General features: G+C 55.5%; 1 protein-coding gene across 17 annotated transcripts in view; it reads right to left on the reverse strand.

Annotated features, from left to right (window-relative positions):
• ANK1 (ankyrin 1) overlaps positions 1-19,576 on the reverse strand; it is a 79,705-nt gene that overhangs the window by 42,440 nt on the left and 17,689 nt on the right. For all 17 annotated transcript variants that reach the window (XM_030538551.1, XM_030538552.1, XM_030538550.1 and 14 more), the window contains exons 3-8: positions 9,332-9,430; positions 3,320-3,418; positions 2,291-2,389; positions 1,988-2,173; positions 1,609-1,707; positions 145-243 (exon numbers count right to left, since the gene is read on the reverse strand). In XM_030538551.1, coding sequence (XP_030394411.1) covers positions 145-243; positions 1,609-1,707; positions 1,988-2,173; positions 2,291-2,389; positions 3,320-3,418; positions 9,332-9,430 — 681 coding nt within the window. The remainder of the gene's footprint in view (positions 1-144; positions 244-1,608; positions 1,708-1,987; positions 2,174-2,290; positions 2,390-3,319; positions 3,419-9,331; positions 9,431-19,576) is intronic.

The following is a 19,576-nucleotide window of genomic DNA, read 5'->3' on the forward strand; positions in this document are numbered from 1 at the left end:
TGCACACACGTGGCCAGTGGCTCCCACCACACAAGAGCTCTGGTCTGAGAGGGGTGGGTGGGGGGCAGGAGGTGGTGGTGTCTCGGGCCCGTGCACACACTGGGGTGGGTGAGGAACACAAGCTGGGGACACAGTGAGTCTCACCTTGGTCCTTGTCTCTATCTGGGCCCCTCGGTCCAGCAGCAGCCGCACCATGATGATGTTGCCCCGGCGGGAGGCCACATGCAGTGGAGTAATCCCATTCTAGGGGCAGAGAAACAGCATCAGAGAGCTTCGAGCTGGGTACCCCATGGGCCGTCAGAGCCCACTGCCCCACGGAGCTGGAGGAAGGACAGTCAGCACCCATTCCCCTCAGAGCTGGGAGAGGCAGGTCGGCATCCACTGCCCCATGGAGCTGATGGGAGGACAGTCACTGTCCACTGCCCCACGGAGATGGGCGGGGGGGGCAGTGTGATGAACTGGGAATGTTCTTGATGTATTCTTTGAATACTGAGTGGGGAGTATTGACCTGGGAAGGTTGCAGGGGAGTTTTGTTGGGACTGTCTGCATTGGGGATGGGAGACTTTCCTTGAGGGAGGATACCTGAGCAAGTAACAGGAGAACCCAGGAAGGGGTTTGGAGGCCAGGTGACACCTCTGCCCGGGAAACTGGACAAAGGCTGGGGAAGGAGCCAGGTGGAGGCTGAGTGAGACAGCCAGAGGGAGTTTCAGTTTGGAGCTGGCTGGGGAAATGGAGGGGAGCCCAGATGAGGCTCTGGCCTCCCAACGGGGCTCTGGCCTCCCTGCCCCACCCCCAAGAGAGACCTAACTGAGGGAGTCCTGTTGTCTGTACCTGCAAGACCCATACTGGACTGTGTTCCTGTCATCTGAATAAATCTTCTGTTTTACTGGCTGGCTGAGAGTCATGGTGAATCTCAGGAAGCCGGGGGTGCAGGGCCTTGTCTCCCCCACACTCCGTGACAGGCAGTCAGAGCAGGTGGAGGTGCAGGGCAGGTCACTGCCCACTGCCCTATGGAGCTGGGGGAGGTGCGGGGCAGTCAGCACCCACTGCCCTCCAGAGCTGTCAGACAGCAGCACAGGCCTGATGCAGAAAAAAGCCTCCCAACCCAGCCACTGCTGAGCACGTGTGATGGAAAGTTCTCCAGTCACACAGTGTGTGCTTAACTCTGCCCCCTGTGGAGAGTTCAGCAAGTCCTCACTGGGCCCCAGGCAGCAGGATGTGGGTCAGCTCCTCATCCGCTCCTCCAGGCCACGCGCTTGTCGTGAGGACACGGGTCATTTGTGTGTCACATGCAGGTGGGGCTGCGAGGGGGCAGCTGCCAGCAGAGCTGAGAGAGGCTAGAGGTCCCCAGCTGGGCGAAGGCGGCTGGGACAGGCGGGAGGGGACAGGCTCCATGTGGGCAGGGGTAGTAATTGCTGACTGCCATTAGGAGCCCCTAGCGAGGCGGCCGTCTGCCCGCCCCACCCATGGGATCTCTGCCTTCCACACACCCCAGAGCAGCGGGGCAAACCCTGGCGGATTGTGCCATTCCGACAGCACAGCGAGACGTCCCCTAGCCCCTGCCCCTCGCTGCTGAGCGCATGCGGCGCTGGGCTGTCTCTGACCCACCTGTGGGGTGAAGTTGACGTTAGCACCGCGGTTCAGCAGGAGCTGGGCCACGTTGAGGTTCTCGTAGTGAGCCGTGATGTGCAGGGGAGTAAATCCGGTCTGGGGAGAGACAGGGCGGGTCAATGCAGCCTCACAGACAGACCAACCCACTGCAGACAGGCTCAGACCCTGATTGCAGCCTATTCCCTGCCCCAGCATATTCTGCAGTGCGCTCTGAGCCGGCCTGGGCCACAGGGCCTGGGAGGAAATGGGGCTTGCAAATCCTTCAGTGAGGAGAGGGGAGCAGGGCGGGAGTGCCGGGCTTTGGGCAGCTGCTGCAGCATGGTTTCTGGTGGGAGTGCCAGGCTGACACCAGTCCTCGCAGGGGAGCCCATGGTACCTTGGAGAGGACATCGGCGTTGGGGTCATTTTGCAGGAGCACCGCGGCCGTTCTGGTGTCATCGTTGCGGGCAGCGATGTGCAGAGCGGGAAGACGGACCTTCCCCTTCGTCCCATAGTTGATGAGGTGGGCGACCACGTTCTCATGCCCCTGCTGCAGAGCCACGGCCAGTGGCGTGAAGCCGTCCTGCCGGAGACAGAGAGGGGGGTGAGATGCAGAGCAAGGGGGAGCCAGTGCAGGGTACGATAGCCCGACAGCAGCACTGGCCACGGGCTCTGGGCACCAGCCCCTGCAGGGTCTCACCTCTGTGGCTACATTTTGGTTGGCGCCGCTCTCCAGCAGGAATTTGACGACTTCCAGGTGATTTTCCTGCGCTGCCATGTAGAGGGGCGTGAAGCCTTTCTGCAAACACAGAGCCATGCATGACCCTCATGGACTGCTCCTCACCCTGTAGGACCCAGAACTCCCTGCAAGCCTGCAGCCACCCCCACCTCACATGGTGAAACACAGCAGGGGTGGGAGGAGGAGAGAAACCCCAGTGGCATTTGGGGAGCAGAATGGATGCTAGGACTGGCCCAGGAAACCTGCCAGGGTAACACCCCTAGTCTTCATAAAGTGCTATAGGATCTCTGAGGAGAACAAAGGGTCAAGTGCTTGGTCCGTACAAGATGGGGAAAGATCTCTACTCGCTAATGCTACTGAATATCCACACCTCAGCAGCACCCAGCGGCTCCAGATGGGGCCATGTTGTGCCGGGCACTGAGCGGACACAGCCAAGTTATGCACCTTGCCAGACAGGGGACCAGTGACAGGGAGGTGATCAAATCAATGCCATCTCCCTGTCACATACCCAGTTCTTGGGTGGCTCTGTGCGTGAAGTGTGGTAACATGCTTTCCCCATCCCCGCCCCTACTCTCTAGTGGCCAAGTTCGAACTGTGCTCAGCATGCTGGGTGTATGCTGTGGGGGCTGAGCCTTTGGAAACCTGGCCCTGGATGTTTCTTTCTCTCTCTCTCTCTCTCTCTCCAGCTCTTACTGACCTTCCAGGGGAGCAGCAGCTGCAGGCCAGCACTGGTAGCGTGGCCGTGTCCCCCTGCCATGACATTTCTAACCCTCTCTGGCGGGCCAAAGGCGCCGTGTCTGCTCAGGCATAAGGCTTGCCAATTGTTCAAAGGAAAACGGGCAGAGAAAAGCCAGCCCAGGAGTGGCCGTCAGCACTGCGGGGCTGGGCAGTGGGCGGGCTCTAGGGCATGGCTGCCAGCACTGTCAGGGGCCAAGCCTGGACCAGCGCACCTGCCTGGGGGCTGTTTAACACCCGGAGAGCATGCTTTACCTGCGACTGCGCATTGACGTTTGCTCCATAGTTCACCAGCTCCCGGACCACATCCTCCTGTCCCGCCAGGGCCGCGATGTGCAGGGCCGTGTTCCCCTTCTGAAACACAGCAGGACAGGACGAGTCAGGGTGCAGCACACGGGGCAGGGTCTGAGAGCGGCTGTGCATGGGGAAGCCAGGTAGGTGTGCTTGGAGCTGGTGTTCTTGGGTGCGAGCTACTGGGGAGTGCACACACTAGCCACGCAGGCCAAGTCTGGACTCAGGGAAACATGTAATTCAACGTGCATTAGCTGACACATAACCAACATGTGCAAACCACATGTGCAGACGAGCCACAGCATTTCCACACGTTTCCTGGGGGAGGGGAGGAGGGCACAGAGAGTTAATTTGCAAACAAGCACTGCAGGGTGGGCAAACCCAGCGTGCATGCAGGAGGGCTATGTGCACTAGCCACGGGCATGGATTCTGTGCCAGGGAGGTGAACAAAGCATGTATGTCTGTGTGTCCCTGGTCCTGGGAGCCGGCAGGCCACGCTGGGGCCACGTGGGCTGGTGGCTGTTTCCATGCTGGAGAGGCACATAGGGGGCGACTGGGAGGGATTCACAGTGTGCAGGCGGCTGTGGAGACCCTGCTTCCTGGAGAAGATCAGTGTGGGACAGGGTGCCCATCCCAGGTGCCCCTTGCTGAGCAGGGCTTGCCTGAGACCAGGGCTGCTCCCCTGCTAACTCACCCGGCAGCCTGTTCTCCCTGTGCCCTCCAGCTGCTCCCGCCGCCCTGACTGCATCTGCTCTGTGAGCAGCTCTGCAGAACCCCAGTCTGCCTGAGTCCTGGGCCAGCGAGAGGGGCCCCACTGAATCTGGCCAGCTGGCACCTCGCCAGGCAGGGGAAACAGGGCCCGTGTGGGGGTGAGGCCACAGCAGGGGAGTGGAACACAAAAGCAAAGAGGCAAAGGTGTGAGGAGGGGACAGACAGCTCAGGGAGGGAGGAAGGCAGTGCAGGGAGGGGAAGGAGGCAGAGGAAGGGAGACAATAAACAAGAGAGAACAAGCGACTGGAGCCAGCCCACCTGCCTGGCTACTAGTGACAGAGGAAAGGCAAGAGGGCCCCAAGTCAGCGGACAGAGCCAGTCGTGGCTAGGAGCGAGTACTGAAGCAGGCAGAGCCCAGCCTCCCAGCACTGGAGCGGGGAGGAGAGAGCAAGGCCTGGCCCCCTCAGGAGCGGATACTCCTGAGCCAGCCCGACAGCTCGGTGCAGCACCCGCAGGATGCTTGGCTCACATCCTTTTTTTAAACACTAAATCAAAGGCAGCGCAGCCAGAAAACCCTGAGTCAGGCTCAACAGGCCTCAACTGCCAGAGCCTAAGCAGGGGGAGTGAGAGCAGGAGCCGATCCATCTCCAGGCTTCGCTGCATCCCCTTTGCGGATCTCATGCCAGGGATGTCAGCGCCCTCCCAACCCCGAAATGCTGGGACCACACCGGCAGGGAGATGCAGACACAGGCCTCTGCAGCGTTTGCCTCTGGCTGACAGGGCAGAACGCTGACGCCACGGACACTGTGCAGTGAGTGATGTGGTGCACACAAAGCCAGGCAGCCTGCAGTCCCGGCTCACTTCAGACTGTGCTGGAGGTTGCTCATTCATCAGGCTGCTCGCTAAAGCCTTTGTCCTGCCTGTCACGAGTGAGCGCTGCTCTCCTCCGCGGTGGCTTTCGGGTGAGCAAGGTGACAATGACTCGTTATTCAGAGAGCCACAGAATAGGGCTGGCCCAGGCTGGGCCTGAGCAGCTCAGCCCTGTTACTGACTAATTAGACAGGAGGGAGCCTCCAGCAGCCCCAGTCAGGATAGGGGCCCATTGTGCTTGGCCCAGCTCTGCAAGCACTAGGCACGTGTGACTAGCAGCCCCTGATGTCTGCGGGGAGACTTGGACATGGGTGGCATGTTTGTAGAAATTTTGGTGGTGCCCAGAAACCACCCCCCCAACTCTGCCCCCACAAACTCTGCCCCCACCTGCCTAAGGCTCTGGGAGGGGTTTGGTGGGGGGGTCTGGGTGCAGGTCCTGGGATGGAGTTTGGGTGCTGGGTGCAGGCTCTGGGCTGGGGCAGGGGGTGAGTGTGCAGGAGGGGATGAGGGGTGTAGGCTTTGGGATGAAGTTTGGGTGCAGGCTCTCGGGTGGGGGTGTAGGAAGGGATGAGGGGTGCAGGCTCTGGGAGGGACTTTGGGGGTGGGAAGGGGTGTGTGGTAAAGGGGAGGTAGTGCACACTCTGGGAGGGGGTGCATGCTCTGGGAGGGAGTTTGGGATAGGAGGGAGTGCAGGGCTGTGGGGCTGAGGATGAGGGATTCATGATGCAGGACAGGGCTCAGGGCTAGGGCAGAGGGTTGGGGTGTGGGGTGAGGGCTTTGGGGCTGAGGATGAGGAGTTCATGATGTGGGGGGGCTCAGAACTGGGGCAGAGGATTAGGGTGCAGAGGGATGAGAGCTGGGGCTGAGGATGAGGGGTTCATGATGCGGGGGGGGCTCAAGGCTGGGGAAGAGGATTAGGGTGTGGGGGGCTGAGGGGTTTGGGGTATTGAGGAGGCTCAGGGCTAGGGCCGAAGGGCACGGTAAGGGCAGCCTGCCCTGCCAGTAGGGGATGGCAGGCACTAGGACCCTGGGGCAGCAGACAGCAGTTCTGCCGGGAGCTGTTCTACTCCGGCAGCAGAAGCAGGCAGGGGAGAGGTGCCGTGCTGCTTTCTGTCAGGCAGGGATGCGGCGGGGGGGAGACCCACGGTGGCCAGGGTCCGATCCAGGCAGGGCTGGGGGACAGACTCAGGTTCAAATATTGCTGGAGCAGGGCCCCCAGCCCTGAATATTCCTGGTGCTCGAGCACCGCAAACATATATAACCTGCCAGCTATGAACTTGGATGGTGTGTAATGACCTCTGTGCTGAGGGCTGCAGGGCCCAAACCCTGCTCAGAAAACTGCTGTGAATGGCAGCGTGTAAGCGAGGCTGGCTGGACTCTCAGCAGGCGTGCAATGGTAGTGATTCACCAGTCCAAGGCACACACGTTTGCCCTCCCATGGAATGTCAGTTGGTGCAAGTGACACCACGTTAGTCCTCAGCCCCATTTCACAACCAGCTCACACCAGGGCTGTGATGCCAGGGCTGGGGGAGGCCCAGAAACGCCTGCAGTGCCAGGCTGGGGGTCACAACCCCCACTCTTGGCTTCCAGAGCCAGCCGAGGAGCCCAGAGAGCTAGCTGGGGAACAGACCCCTGAGCAGGTTTGCCAGTCCCTACATGCTGTGCATCCTCCCAGGGTGAGAGGGTGCAGTGCCTGGCACCACCAATTACACCCATTGCGCAGTCACTTCGTAAACGAGGGATGGAAACCAGACAGGCAGAGAAAGGACTGGGGGAGAAAAGGAAGAGAAGGTAGCAGAGACCTGATAGCGAGGTAGGAGCTGCCGGAGGGCTGTCCTCCCCATGCCCTCGGCAGGAATTGGTAGGGGAAGTAGAAGTGGCAAGCTGGGCAGCAGTGACCATGAGATGTTCGAGTGCAGGATCCTGACACAAGGAAGAAAGGAGAGCAGCAGAATACGGACCCTGGACTTCAGAAAAGCAGACTTTGACTCCTTCAGGGAACAGATGGGCAGGATCCCCTGGGAGAATAACATGAGGGGGAAAGGAGTCCAGGAGAGCTGGCTGTATTTTAAAGAAGCTTTATTGAGGTTGCAGGAACAAACCATCCCAATGTGCAGAAAGAATAGTAAATATGGCAGGCGACCAGCTTGGCTTAACAGTGAAATCTTTGGGGAGCTTAAACACAAAAAGGAAGCTTGCAAGAAGTGGAAACTTGGACAGATGCCTACAGAGGAGTATAAAAATATTGCTCGAGCATGCAGAGGTGTAATCAGGAAGGCCAAAGCACAACTGGAGTTAGCAAGGGATATGAAGGGTAACAAGAAGGATTTCTGCAGGTATGTTAGCAACAAGAAGGTCAGGGAAAGTGTGGGACCCTTACTGAATGGGGGAGGCAATCTAGTGACAGATGATGTGGAAAAATCTGAAATACCCAATGCTTTTTTTGCCTCAGTCTTCACAGACAAGGTCAGCTCCCACACTGCTGTCCTGGGCAACACAAATGGGGAGGGGGTGAGCAGCCCTCAGTGGTGAAAGAACAGGTTAAGGACTATTTAGAAAAGCTGGACATGTACAAGTCCATGGGGCCGGATCTAATGCATCCGAGGGTGCTGAGGGAGTTGGCTGATGTGATTCCAGAGCCATTGGGCCATTATCTTTGAAAACTTATGGTGACCAGGGGATGTCCTAGATGATTGGAAAAAGGCAAATATAGTGCCCATCTTTAAAAAAAGGAAGAAGGAGAATCCAGGGAACTACAGACCAGTCAGCCTCACCTCTGTCCCTGGAAAAATCATGGAGCAGGTCCTCAAGGAATCCATTTTGAAGCACTTGGAGTAGAGGAAGGTGATCAGAATCAGTCAATATGGATTCACCAAGGGCAAGTCATGCCTAACCAACCTGATTGCCTTCTATGATGAGATAACTGGCTCTGTGGATATGGGGAAAGTGGTGGATGTGATATATCTTGACTTTAGCAAAGATTTTGATACGGTCTCCCACAGTATTCTTGCCAGCAAGTTAAAAAAGTATGGATTGGATGAATGGACTATAAGGTGGCCTGAAAGTTGGATATATCATCGGGCTCAACGGGTAGTGATCAACAGCTCAATGTCTAGTTGGAAGCTGGTATCAAGCGTAGTGCCCCAGGGGTCTGTCCTGGGGCCAGTTTTGTTCAACATCTTCATTAATAATCTGGATGATGGGATGGATCGCATCCTCAGCAAGTTCGTGGATGACACTAAACTGGGGGGAGAGGTAGATATGCTGGAGGGTGGGGATAGGGTCCAGGGTGACCTAGACAAATTGGAGGATTGGGCTAAAAGAAATCTGATGAGGTTCAACAAGGACAAGTGCAGAGTCATGCACTTAGGATGGAAGAATCCCATGCACTGCTACAGGCTGGGGACCGACTGGCTAAGTGTCAGTTCTGCAGAAAAGGACCTCGGGATTACAGTGGATGAGAAGCTGGACATGAGTCAGCAATGTGCCCTTGTTGCCAAGAAGGCTAACGGCATATTGGACTGCATTAGTAGGAGCACTGCCAGCAGATTGAGGGAAGTGATTATTCCCCTCTATTAGGCACTGGTGAGGCAAATCTCGAATATTGCATCCAGTTTTGGGGCCCCCATTACAGAAAGGATGTGGACAAATTGGAGAGAGTCCAGTAGAAGGCAATGAAAATTATTATGGGGCAGGGAGACGTGGCTTATGAGGAGAGGCTGAGGGAACAGGGCTTGTTTAATCTGCAGAAGAGAAGAGTGAGGGAGGATTTCATAGCAGACTTCAACTACCTTAAGGGGGGTTCCAAAGAGGATGGAGCTCAGCTGTTCTCCGTGGTGGAAGATGATAGAACAAGGAGCAATGGTCTCAAGTTGCAGTGAGGAGGTGTAGGTTGGATATTAGGAAAAACTATTTCACTAGGAGGGTGGTGAAGCACTGGAATGGGTTACTTAGGGAGGTGGTGGAATCTCCTTCCTTAGAAGTTTTCAAGGCCTGGCTTGACAAAGCCCTGGCTGGGATGATTTAGTTGGGGATTGGTCCTGCTTTGAGCAGGGGGTTGGACCAGATGACCTCCTGAGCTCTCTTCCAACCGTAATCTTCTATGATTCCTCTAGCCTTGTCATCCAACTGGGAGTCCCGCAGTGCTTCACACACGACATGGACAAAGGCCTCTGTGCCCCGGGAGGCAGGTCAGTATTCCCCGCCCTAGTTTGTAGAGCAGAGAGGGGAAGGAACCTGCCAAGGCTGCAGAGAGAAGCTGTGGCAGAGACAGAATCAGAACCCACGTCTCCTGAGTGTCAGCCCAGTGTCATTGCTACAGACCCAGCCTCCCCCGGGTACAATGTGAGCAAAGGATGTGCTGAGCCCCCATCTCCCGCCCGTGCCAGCCCTTACCTTGGTTGTCGTTTCTAAAACGATCTCCTTGTGCAGCAGCTCAGCCACCATCTTCACGTGGCCTTCTTTGGAGGCAAGATGCAGGGCGTTCAGCCCGTTCTGGAAAGAGCAGAGAGGCGGGCTGATTAGCCAGGTTGGGGAACACACTCAGGGAAGCTGGGGGCAGCAAAGGGGAACCCTGCTGCCATGGAGCCCATGGAGACAGGGCTGCAAACACAAAGCCCATGAGGCTGCACGGAGCAGAGCGAAGCCCTGGGCCACCAGCTGCTAACAGCGTTAAGCCTTTAGATACCAGCTCCCCCAGACCCAATGCAGATCTGTTGTGCTTCCTCATGATACAGACAGGAAAACAGAGGCAGGTGTAACTTGCTCGAGGCCTCAGAGCTGGGATTATGATTCAGCAGTTCCTGGTGCCCAGCCAGTTTGCTCTCCCTGCGAATTGCTCCTCTCGAAGCAGGGTCATCAGAATCCCAGAGCTATAAACCCCGGTGAGGAGCTGCTGCCTTAGGAGATCAGCTTACATCAGCATCCAGATGGAGCAGGGAGAATCCGCTGGCACCTGGTGTTTTGGTGCCTGCCATCTGCCCACCCACAGTGCTCCTGTGCCAGACAAACCCACCAGCATCTGGCAGCAGCATCACCGCCCCCAGCATCGTTCCTCCAGCAATGCCCCAGTGCCAACACTCTGCATAGCGGGTTACTAGGTTTAGCACAAACCACCACCAGCCACGTCAACACCAGGACTACCAGTGACACCCACTGCCCCAGTGGGTACAAACGCCTTGTGGTGCTGCTCTGACTACTGCCTGCTCTGCTCACACACACCCTGCTGCCCATCAGGGCCCAAATCTCTGCCCAGGTCGCTTTATGCCCAGATGCTGATTGGGCCCAACTCTGCTCTCACACCAGTTCCCGCTGCCTTAGACCATGACAGCACCCTTGGGCCTGCCCAAAGGCTCTTGCTGCGAGAGAGGGTTTCCGCGGCAGGAAGCTCTTGCGTTAAGGCTGCCTCTGAGCAGCTGCCACACCCATGTGCCCACCCCTCCCCCTGCAGATGGTGCTGCAATCAATATGTGTGGTGGGCCCTGCACTGGCAGGGCGCCCCCAGCTCAGGTCCCCCCACCCCCCGGTGTCTGGGATGCCACTGGCTGCTGCAGGGTGAACACAAGCACCCCAACTGTTTTCCCTTTGCTAGCACAATGCTCCATTCCTCCAGGCATTCACTCTTAGTATCGGCACAGCAGCAGCACCAGGGGCCCCGCTCAGAGACCAGGAACCCTCGGGCTAGGCACAATACAAACCCCGGCTCACTCCCAGTACATTGGACCCAGAGCTGTGGGCTCCAAAGCCTCAGCTGGGAGCAGCCCTCCCTACCCCTGGGGAGTCCTGCCCAGAGGGTGTCTTTACAAGGCAGGCGTTGCAGCAGGGGAAGCAGTGGGAGTGTTTGCCCTGCTGTCAGAACCCGATGCGGAAATGCCACACAGCAGCTGCTGATGCAGTCTTCTCCCTGCAGGAGCACCTTGCACTGGAAGATGAAGGCTGACTTAGTGCTTGGTGCTGGAGCTTACTTGAGAGCCATGGACACCGTGAGGGGCATGTGTTATGGACTGGGCTCAATGAACTCTGGGAGCCATCAGCAGCTCCATGAGAAAGATAACGACACTACAACAATGCAGCTCTAGTCTCCCTGCCCATGCAGGGCCCCAGGGCCCATCTGCTCACTTTGCAGGTCCTGGAAAATTCCCACTCTGGCACAATGACATTAATACGATGGGCTCAGCTCAACCCCCACAGCGCACAACTGGGAATGACTTATTGTCCCTACTGAAGAGGGCCCAGCACTAGGTGCTGCAGGTCAGCATTACGGTGCCTTGGCAGAGCAAAGGTGGGTGTGCACATGCCCAGAGCTCGGCTAGCAGGGGCTGCAGGTTAGGACTGAGCTGCACTGGACCAGCCGGGAGGGACAAGTCTGCAGAAGCCCTAACATTCACCAACATTGAAATAAAAACTTTAAATATAGCTTGGTGCTCTGTCTGGGCCACTGATCGTATCAGAAGCAGCAGCTGCCGCTAACCTTGGCTCCAGACACAGGCACACAAAATCCATCAGGTATTAGAGGAAATGCCCCAGGGGAACATTTTTCACTGAAGTTACCATACAAAACATTAGCTGCAGATATTAGGTCATTTTTTTCATCAGCAGAACCACCAGTTGCAGAGACCTATGTCCAATGGCAAATGACTTTCACACGTCTCTGTTACCCTGCAGCGCCCGACACAATGTACAGCTCATTCACCTTCCCCTTTGATACTGTTTGTTCTGCCCTTCACTCAGCTGAGAACCATTCCTAGCCAACCTTGCCCTGTGGTTCCCGTGCACCCCCTCCCCCCCGCCAGTGCTGCACTACTGGGGCTGCAAACCCTGCAAGGGGAGGCCAAACCCAAACAAGGTGCTGTCTTTTTCCTTGCTTTGCAAGCTCAACAGATAGGGCCCAGGCATGCTGCTCTCACTCAGTTACAGCTTCCATTGTCTTCACTGGTAGTGAGGAGGCAGGGTCAGGAGGAGACTGTGCGGCTGTTAAGCTGCACACACTCCAGGAAACTGTGTCATCAATAAAACAGTGCCCCCCAGGGACATTTCTACTAGTTCTCGGTTTGACATCTCTCCTACACACAGCCTCTGTCTGCAGCATGGCTGCCCAGCCAGCCAGCACCCCGGTAGCATCTCACCACAGCCGGCTGTCTGCACAGTCAGCACCCAAGAGGCCGCTGAGGCAGCTTCTGCTCTTATTTCTGGTGCCCAGTTCGGTTTCCCAGGGGTGACCACCAGGGCTGGGGTGGTGGGTGGGGAGGGGCTTAAACCCTCCTAGGCCATTTCAACCGGGATTTCTGCCTCCAGAGAATGCCTCCCGCACACGAGTGCTTCCTCATTCCTGCAGCTGGGTGTATAAAGCCCATCGGAGATGTGAGCATCCGTTGTGGGGACACACTCCTGCCTGGTGCATCACACGTGCTGGCTGTCTGCTGGTGCTTCTCTAAAACGGTAAAACGTCAGTTTAGGGCACTGATTTGTCTCCATGGAAATCCAGCTTTGGAGGAGACACAAGGAAGGGCTCACAGCAGCACCCCTGGGGTTCCAGCTCCAACCAGCTTTCAGGAAATACTCAACACTAACATTCAACTTAAAAAAACCCTCATGGTTGAGTAATTTTACTAAAAATATTACAACAAAAAAACTTCAAAAACAGACTCCAAGGAGAGACTGCTGAATTGGAATTTGCAAATTGGACACCATTAAATTAGGCTTGAATAAAGACTGGGAGTGGATGGGCCATTTGTGACAAAGTGGGACTGTTCTTAATGTTTCCCCTAATACAGTGTGGGTGCCTCAGTTTCCCCTATGCATTTCTTAAGTCTCTAGGTGGCGGGATAAAGGCCAGTGTGCATAAATCACCGACACTCTATCTCCTAGCAACAAATGGCCAGGGCCTTTCCGCCCTGCAAGGAAATAGCTAAAGGTGAACAAAGAGATCAGGTGACCTCCTGGCCCGGGAAAGAGACAAAGCCCAGAGGAGGAGGGGCTGGAGGGGGTTTTCAATTTGGAGTTGGCTGGGGACTAGGAGTGAGGGCAGACAGGGGTGTCGGGCTCGCTAGGCCCCAGAATGGAGCCTGGCTGAGGGGTCCTGTTTGCTGGACCAACAAGCCCTGTTTTAGCCCATGTTCCTGTCATCTAATAAACCTCTGTTTTACTGGCTGGCGAAGAGTCACGTCTGACTGCAAGGTGAGGGTGCAGGACCCTCTGGCTTCCCCAGAACCCCGCCTGGGCCGACTCACTGTGGGAAGCGCACAGAGGGGCATATGCTGAATGCTCCCAGGAGAGACCCAGGAGGTGAAGCCATGTGAGCTTCTTGCCCTGAAGACAGTCTGCTCCATGGGAGAGGAGGCTCCTGAAAGTCCTGACTGGCTTTGTGGGGAGCAGTTCCAGAGCATCGCCCAGGGACTCCGGGTGACACCATTACACAAAGTAAAACTATTTCCCCAGGCTTATTTTTCTCCTTATCAATTGCTGGAAATGGGCCATTTTCATTACCACTACAAACAGTTCTTTTTCTCTCCTGCTGATAAAAGCTCACCTTAACTGATTACTCTCCTTACAGTGTGCATGGTAACACCCATTGTTTCATGTCCTCTGTGTATAAATATATATCTTCCTACTCTATTTTCCACTACATGCATCCGATGAAGTGGGCTGTAGCCCATGAAAGCTTATGCTGAAATAAATTTGTTAGTCTCTAAGGTGCCACAAGTACTCCTGTTCTTTTTGCTACTCTGCTGAAGACTAAAAAGAGGCTTTCCCTCGTTCTCCTGCTAGAAAGGCCCCTTGCAAAGTACCAGAGCCAAGAGATGAATTTATTCCTTGTAAAATATTCTTCTATTCAGCTCTGGCAACAGCCCCAATCGTACCAGAGTAAAACCTACAAATCCACACACATTTGCTGAAAATTGACTTGAAAGACTTTCAGATCCCATGAGGGGAGAGGAATCATGCTAAGCGGAAATGCATCTAGCCTGGGAGGATGCAAAGCTCCTGGAAAAAAGCTGAAATGCAGAGATGGATATTATGCAGTGAAAGCAGGTTCTGTAACACACACAGACACACACACACACAGAGCCATAGAAACACTCACTCTGTAACTAATACACACACACACACACAGAGCGAGAGAGAGCATATGGGTATAGAGACACATTCTGGAATATTTGCATACCAGGCACGTGAACATAGACACACAGGTGCTCTGTCCATGACACACACATGGCAATAAACACACTCAGATTCTCCCTCTGTAATACACACATCCTATCACTTACAGGGGTAGTAAATATCCTCTCAGGTGCTGGGAAACCTGTGAAAAATCTTTATTCTCCGGCCCCAGAGTGACAAGCTGAGTGTTTACAAAGTCTGTATCCAAGCCTCAAGAACAACACAATCTGTTCGATCATTTGCCCCAAACCAACCTGCAGGACCGGAGCCTGTGCAGTGCCCTAATTGGAGAGCGTCATGTTCCCGCACCTAACTGCTGTGAATGCCACCCAGAAATTCTCTGCCCCGTGGCTACATGCACAAAGCACTCAACCATTCGGAAAACATGAGGGATGGGACTTTGTTATCCACAGGGAGCGAGGTACAGGGCCTGGGTGAGTTACAGATTAGGAGATTGACCTGGCTGCACACCTGGACAGACTAGAATGCTAGCTCCTATTGACCAGGGAGCTGGCAGCAACACGCCTTCCCTGTTCTCAGGTCTCGAACGGGAAGCGAGGGCAGCGAAGTGCCTGGGAATCGGACAGGCATGTGGAGGAAGGAGATGCACAGTGAAGATGCTGGTACTGGTGCCGACGATGATGATGGAATCGGAAGGATGGGGATGAAGATCAGATGGCATGTTAAGGTCTCTGCATTTGGGTAAGAATACAGGGCCTGTGGGATAGGTCTGACCACATATATCCCCTTTATTACATACAGGACATGTGAGGTTGGACCTTTCCCACAGGTTTGATATTCCACAGGAGGAAAACCCAAAGGTGCCATCTAACCACAGCGAGATGCACAAAGCAAACGGGAACCAGGCTGAAGACATCACTGACGGAGGCTCCTGACTGCCGCAGTCATACGCTCCCAGGTCCTCCTAGTCCAGGCAGTACAACATCTCACCAGCAGCAGGCTTGGCAGGGCTCCCTGCACATCACCGAATGGAGACTCTGGCAGAAGGGAACCCCATCATGCTAGGAAAGGGCCGTTCAGAACCAGGCGCGTGAGCTCTGCTCTCCGCCGACATAGCCTCCTCCAGGCCCTGGCATTCCTTCTCTCTGGGAATAACGCGATGGGGCGGGGCACGTTCCCAGGTCTCCTCAGGAGCTTTCAGCTAGTCTCAAAGGTGAAGTAGCAGCATGGTTCAAGTCACCCTCTATTCATGGCCTCTCACACCCTGGAAGTAGCCACAGCCCCCTCAGCTCACTCTCGCCTGCTACCCCCTAGCCTTGGGGACGCCCAAAGCTGAGTGCAGAGCAGACAAAATGAATGGATCCCAGCTTCCCTTTGCATCCAGTGACGCCGTGCTGCACTGGGCGGGGAGCTCCAGAATTCGTAGGAAAAAAACGTGACTTAGAATTAAACTTCCCTTGCCCCCCTTTAACTCCCCCCCCACACCCATTTCCAGTGATCTGAGGGAGCAGCGGGCCTGTTCAATACCCTCACTGAGGGGTGAGTGAATGTACCCAGGAGCAGGGCGAGCGCGCCAAGTAACCGGCCTCATTCTGCAGCTCAGTACCAGGGCTCTGCTCCCCCGGGGAGCCCACACGAGAGAGCAGCAGTTGGGTTTCATGAGCGTGCTGGATTCAGAAACGAAAGCACAACCACTCGGAAGATCCTGCCTGGATTTGGTGTAAGTTTGTGATCTACTTAGCGTGGAGCCTGGCACAAAGCTCAGGGGCCTGGCGCTAAGGTGAGGGTGAACTGCAAAACTGTTCAGATCTACAAATCCTTCAAATGCTGGAGACTCAATAGCAGCATCCTTATGGAGACTTACACGGTAGCAAAATACACAATCAGTTCCTGCTTTGCTTACCTGCCAAGTCCTAGGCAGGGGTCCAAGTCTCCGTCCCAGAGGAAGGAGCCCAGGAAAGGTGAAAGCCCAAGGGAACAGCTTTCATTCAAAGAGTTTAAAGGATCAGCAAAGGTAGAGACTTTCTGCAAGTCAACTCTGGGCCAATTCACTTCTGACTTCCACCCCTGAAAGCCCACACACACAGCACCATGCATACACGCAGCACCATGCACACACACACACACACACACACACAGCACCATGCACACAGTGCACACACATGCGAGCACACACACACACAGAGCACCATGCACACAGTGCACACACACAGCACCGTGCACACAGTGCACACACACACACACAGTGCCGCGCATACACACACACACACCCAGCACCATGCACACAGCGCCATGCACACACACACACACACACACACAGAGTGCGCACACACAGAGCACGGTGCACACAGTGCACACACACAGAGCTCCATGCACACAGACACACACACATAGAGCGCCCCACCATGCACTCCAGCCCTGGGAAGCACACCTATGCCTGTCTGTGCCCACAGGTGCCACCCCCCACACCGCTCCAGACCCTGTGACGTTATTGATATAATCTGGGACCATATAGAACATGGTTGCAACCAAGGTCCTGTAGTAGCACCAAATCTTATGTAAAGGGGGTCATATAAGGTGTCTAAGACCAGGTTATGGGTTGCTGGTTATGATTATGCTGTCTGTATGCATGTGTCATTTTTTAGTTGAAGTTATGAATATTGGCTCTATCCTGTCTGTATTTCAAACTTGTGCTGTGCTTCTGGGTTACACTCCAGACAAGTGGGTGTTAGCTCTGCCTAGCCTGCTTGATGGCCCATTAAGGACCATCAGCTGTACAACTGACCCATTGAAAGAAGGCAGATATACCTTGTAACTCAGCAAAGTATGCAGGGACTTGCCCATGTGACTCCAGACTCCATTTTGCTGTAATTTTCCACAGTAAGAACAAAGAGGTGTTCTTACATCTGGAAAAGGCTATAAAAGGCTGATGCCTCATCTCCATCTGGTCTTCAATCCTGCTTCTTACCTCTGGAGGGACTTCGCTACAAACTGAGGGCATGGCTACACTTGCACTTCAAAGCGCTGCCGCGGCAGCGCTTTGAAGTTTTGAGTGTGGTCGCAGCGCCAGCGCTGGGAGAGAGGTCTCCCAGCCCTGCACGTACTCCACATCCTCTACGGGTGTAGCTTGCAGCGCTGGGAGCCGTGCTCCCAGCGCTGTGGCACTGTTTACACTGAGGCTTTACAGCGCTCAGGGGGGGTGTTTTCTCATACCCCTGAGCGCGAAAGTTGCAGCGCTGTAAAGTGCCAGTATAGCCATGGCCTGAAGCTCTACACAAAGGACTGAATGACCCATCCCACCGGGGGATGTACTCCAGAGACTTGATTTGAACTTGCAGTTTACTCCGTCACTGTACAAGCCTGAACTAAGAACTTTGCCATTACTGTATGTAATTGATTCCATTTAACCAATTCTAGCTCTCATCTATATCTTTTTCCTTTTATGAATAAACCTTTGGATTTTTTATTCTAAAGGATTGGCAACAGCGTGATTTGTGGGTAAGATCTGATTTGTATATTGACCTGGGTCTGGGGCTTGATTGTTTGGGATCGAGAGAACCTTCTTCTTTTATTGGGGTGTTGGTTTTCATAACCATTCATCCCCTGACAAGTGGCACTGGTGGTGATACTAGGAAACTGGAGTGTCTAAGGGAATTGCTTGTGTGACTAGTGGTTAGCCAGTGGGGTGAGACCAAAGTCCTCTGTGTCTGGCTGGTTTGATTTGCCTTAGAGGTGGAAAAACCCCAGCCTTGGGCTGTAACTGCCCTGTTTAAGCGATTTGTCCTGAATTGGCACTCTCAGTTGGGTCCCGCCAGAACCTCATCATCACAGACCCCGGTCCCCAAGCCAGCCCAGCAGCAATCCCTGCGGGGCTCACTCCACAGCCCCGTGTGCTCGGCAGAAATTGCTGAGGCACACTCTCCTGCTGCTCTCGCTCTAACTCGGACTGGCTAATGGCACCTACAGGGAACAAGTGTGCGGCTGAACCCAGTGAGCACACAGCAGGGGGCTGGGCCTGGGGCTGGGGCAGGTCCACACTGGAGGGTCAGAACTACCAGGGACAGCCAACGTTCTGGTCACAAGCTGAAGTCTCTGGGCTCTGCCAAGCACCCGCCAAGGGGCCTGTTCCTTCCTACAGGGCAGTGAGCCAAGGCTCTAGCAGGGCTAGCAGATGCCCCAATGGCCTTTGCTGCCCATCCCAGGGCCTGGAGAGAGTGCATGACCCTCAGTGGGAGCAGCAGTGTCAGGGCAAGAGTCTGCATGGGGATAGGAGCTCCTGCCAGAGCAGCAGGACTGGGAGCTCCATGACCTGCTGTGATCTCATCGTGTCTGTCAGGACGTGCAGACACAAGTATGAGCCAATGTCCCTGCAAACGTCAGAGTCTCAGTGGGCAAGTCTGAGTCCACACGAAAGCAGAAGCGTGTGGATGCACATCTGTCTGGAGGGAGCGTGGGAGCGGGAGCACGTGGGTGCACATCTGTCTGGGGGGAGCGTGTACATTTGCATGAGCCATGTACGTGTCTGACAGACCGATTGGTGAAGAGAACATCAACTCATCCCGCTGCACCAGAGACATAGTAACGTCCTCCTTCCTCTGCCCACAGTGATGCTTCCACTAACCTTCCGGTGGCCCCACACAGCCCCTGCACCTGTTGGATGCCAGTCAGCAAATGCGCTGCAAGGGCCCAGCCCAGAGCCGGATGCCGGGAGCAGAGGAGTTCTCTCCAAGCTGGGAGAGACAGCAAGCGCCTGCTCCCTCCTCAGGAGCAAACTCTTCCAGAGAGCCGGGGCTGGGCTGGGCTCTCAGGGCTTGTCTACATCAGAAAGTTGCAGCGCTGGTGAGGGAGTTACAGCGCTGCAACTTTGAAGGTGTACACATCTGCAGGGCATCACCAGCGCTGCAACTCCCTGTTTGCAGCGCTGGCCGTACTCCCGTTTTGTCTCGGGTGTAGAGGATCCAGCGCTGGTGATCCAGCGCTGGTAATCCAATGTAGACACTTACCAGCGCTTTTCTTGACCTCCGTTGAAGGAGGAAGCCTCTGGTAATCAAGCTGGTCTCCTTTCCCGGTTTGCTCTCTCGTTCCCGGAACCCCGAGCAAGCAGGTCTCCTTCCCTGCGGTTTGCAGGGTGGTTCGGGGAACGCGAGAGCAAACCGCGGCGAAGCTGGTCTCCTTTCCCGGTTTGCTCTCTCGTTCCCGGAACCCCGAGCAAGCAGGTCTCCTTCCCTGCGGTTTGCTGGGTGGCTCCGGGAACGCGAGAGCAAACCGCGGCGAAGCTGGTCTCCTTTCCCGGTTTGCTCTCTCGTTCCCGGAACCCCGAGCAAGCAGGTCTCCTTCCCTGCGGTTTGCAGGGTGGTTCGGGGAACGCGAGAGCAAACCGCGGCGAAGCTGGTTTCCTTTCCCGGTTTGCTCTCTCGTTCCCGGAACCCCGAGCAAGCAGGTCTCCTTCCCTGCGGTTTGGTGGGTGGCTCCGGGAACGCGAGAGCAAACCGCGGCGAAGCTGGTCTCCTTTCCCGGTTT

Source organism: Gopherus evgoodei, chromosome 19 (assembly GCF_007399415.2).
Source record: "Gopherus evgoodei ecotype Sinaloan lineage chromosome 19, rGopEvg1_v1.p, whole genome shotgun sequence".
In the NCBI taxonomy this organism is placed as follows: domain Eukaryota; kingdom Metazoa; phylum Chordata; order Testudines; family Testudinidae; genus Gopherus; species Gopherus evgoodei.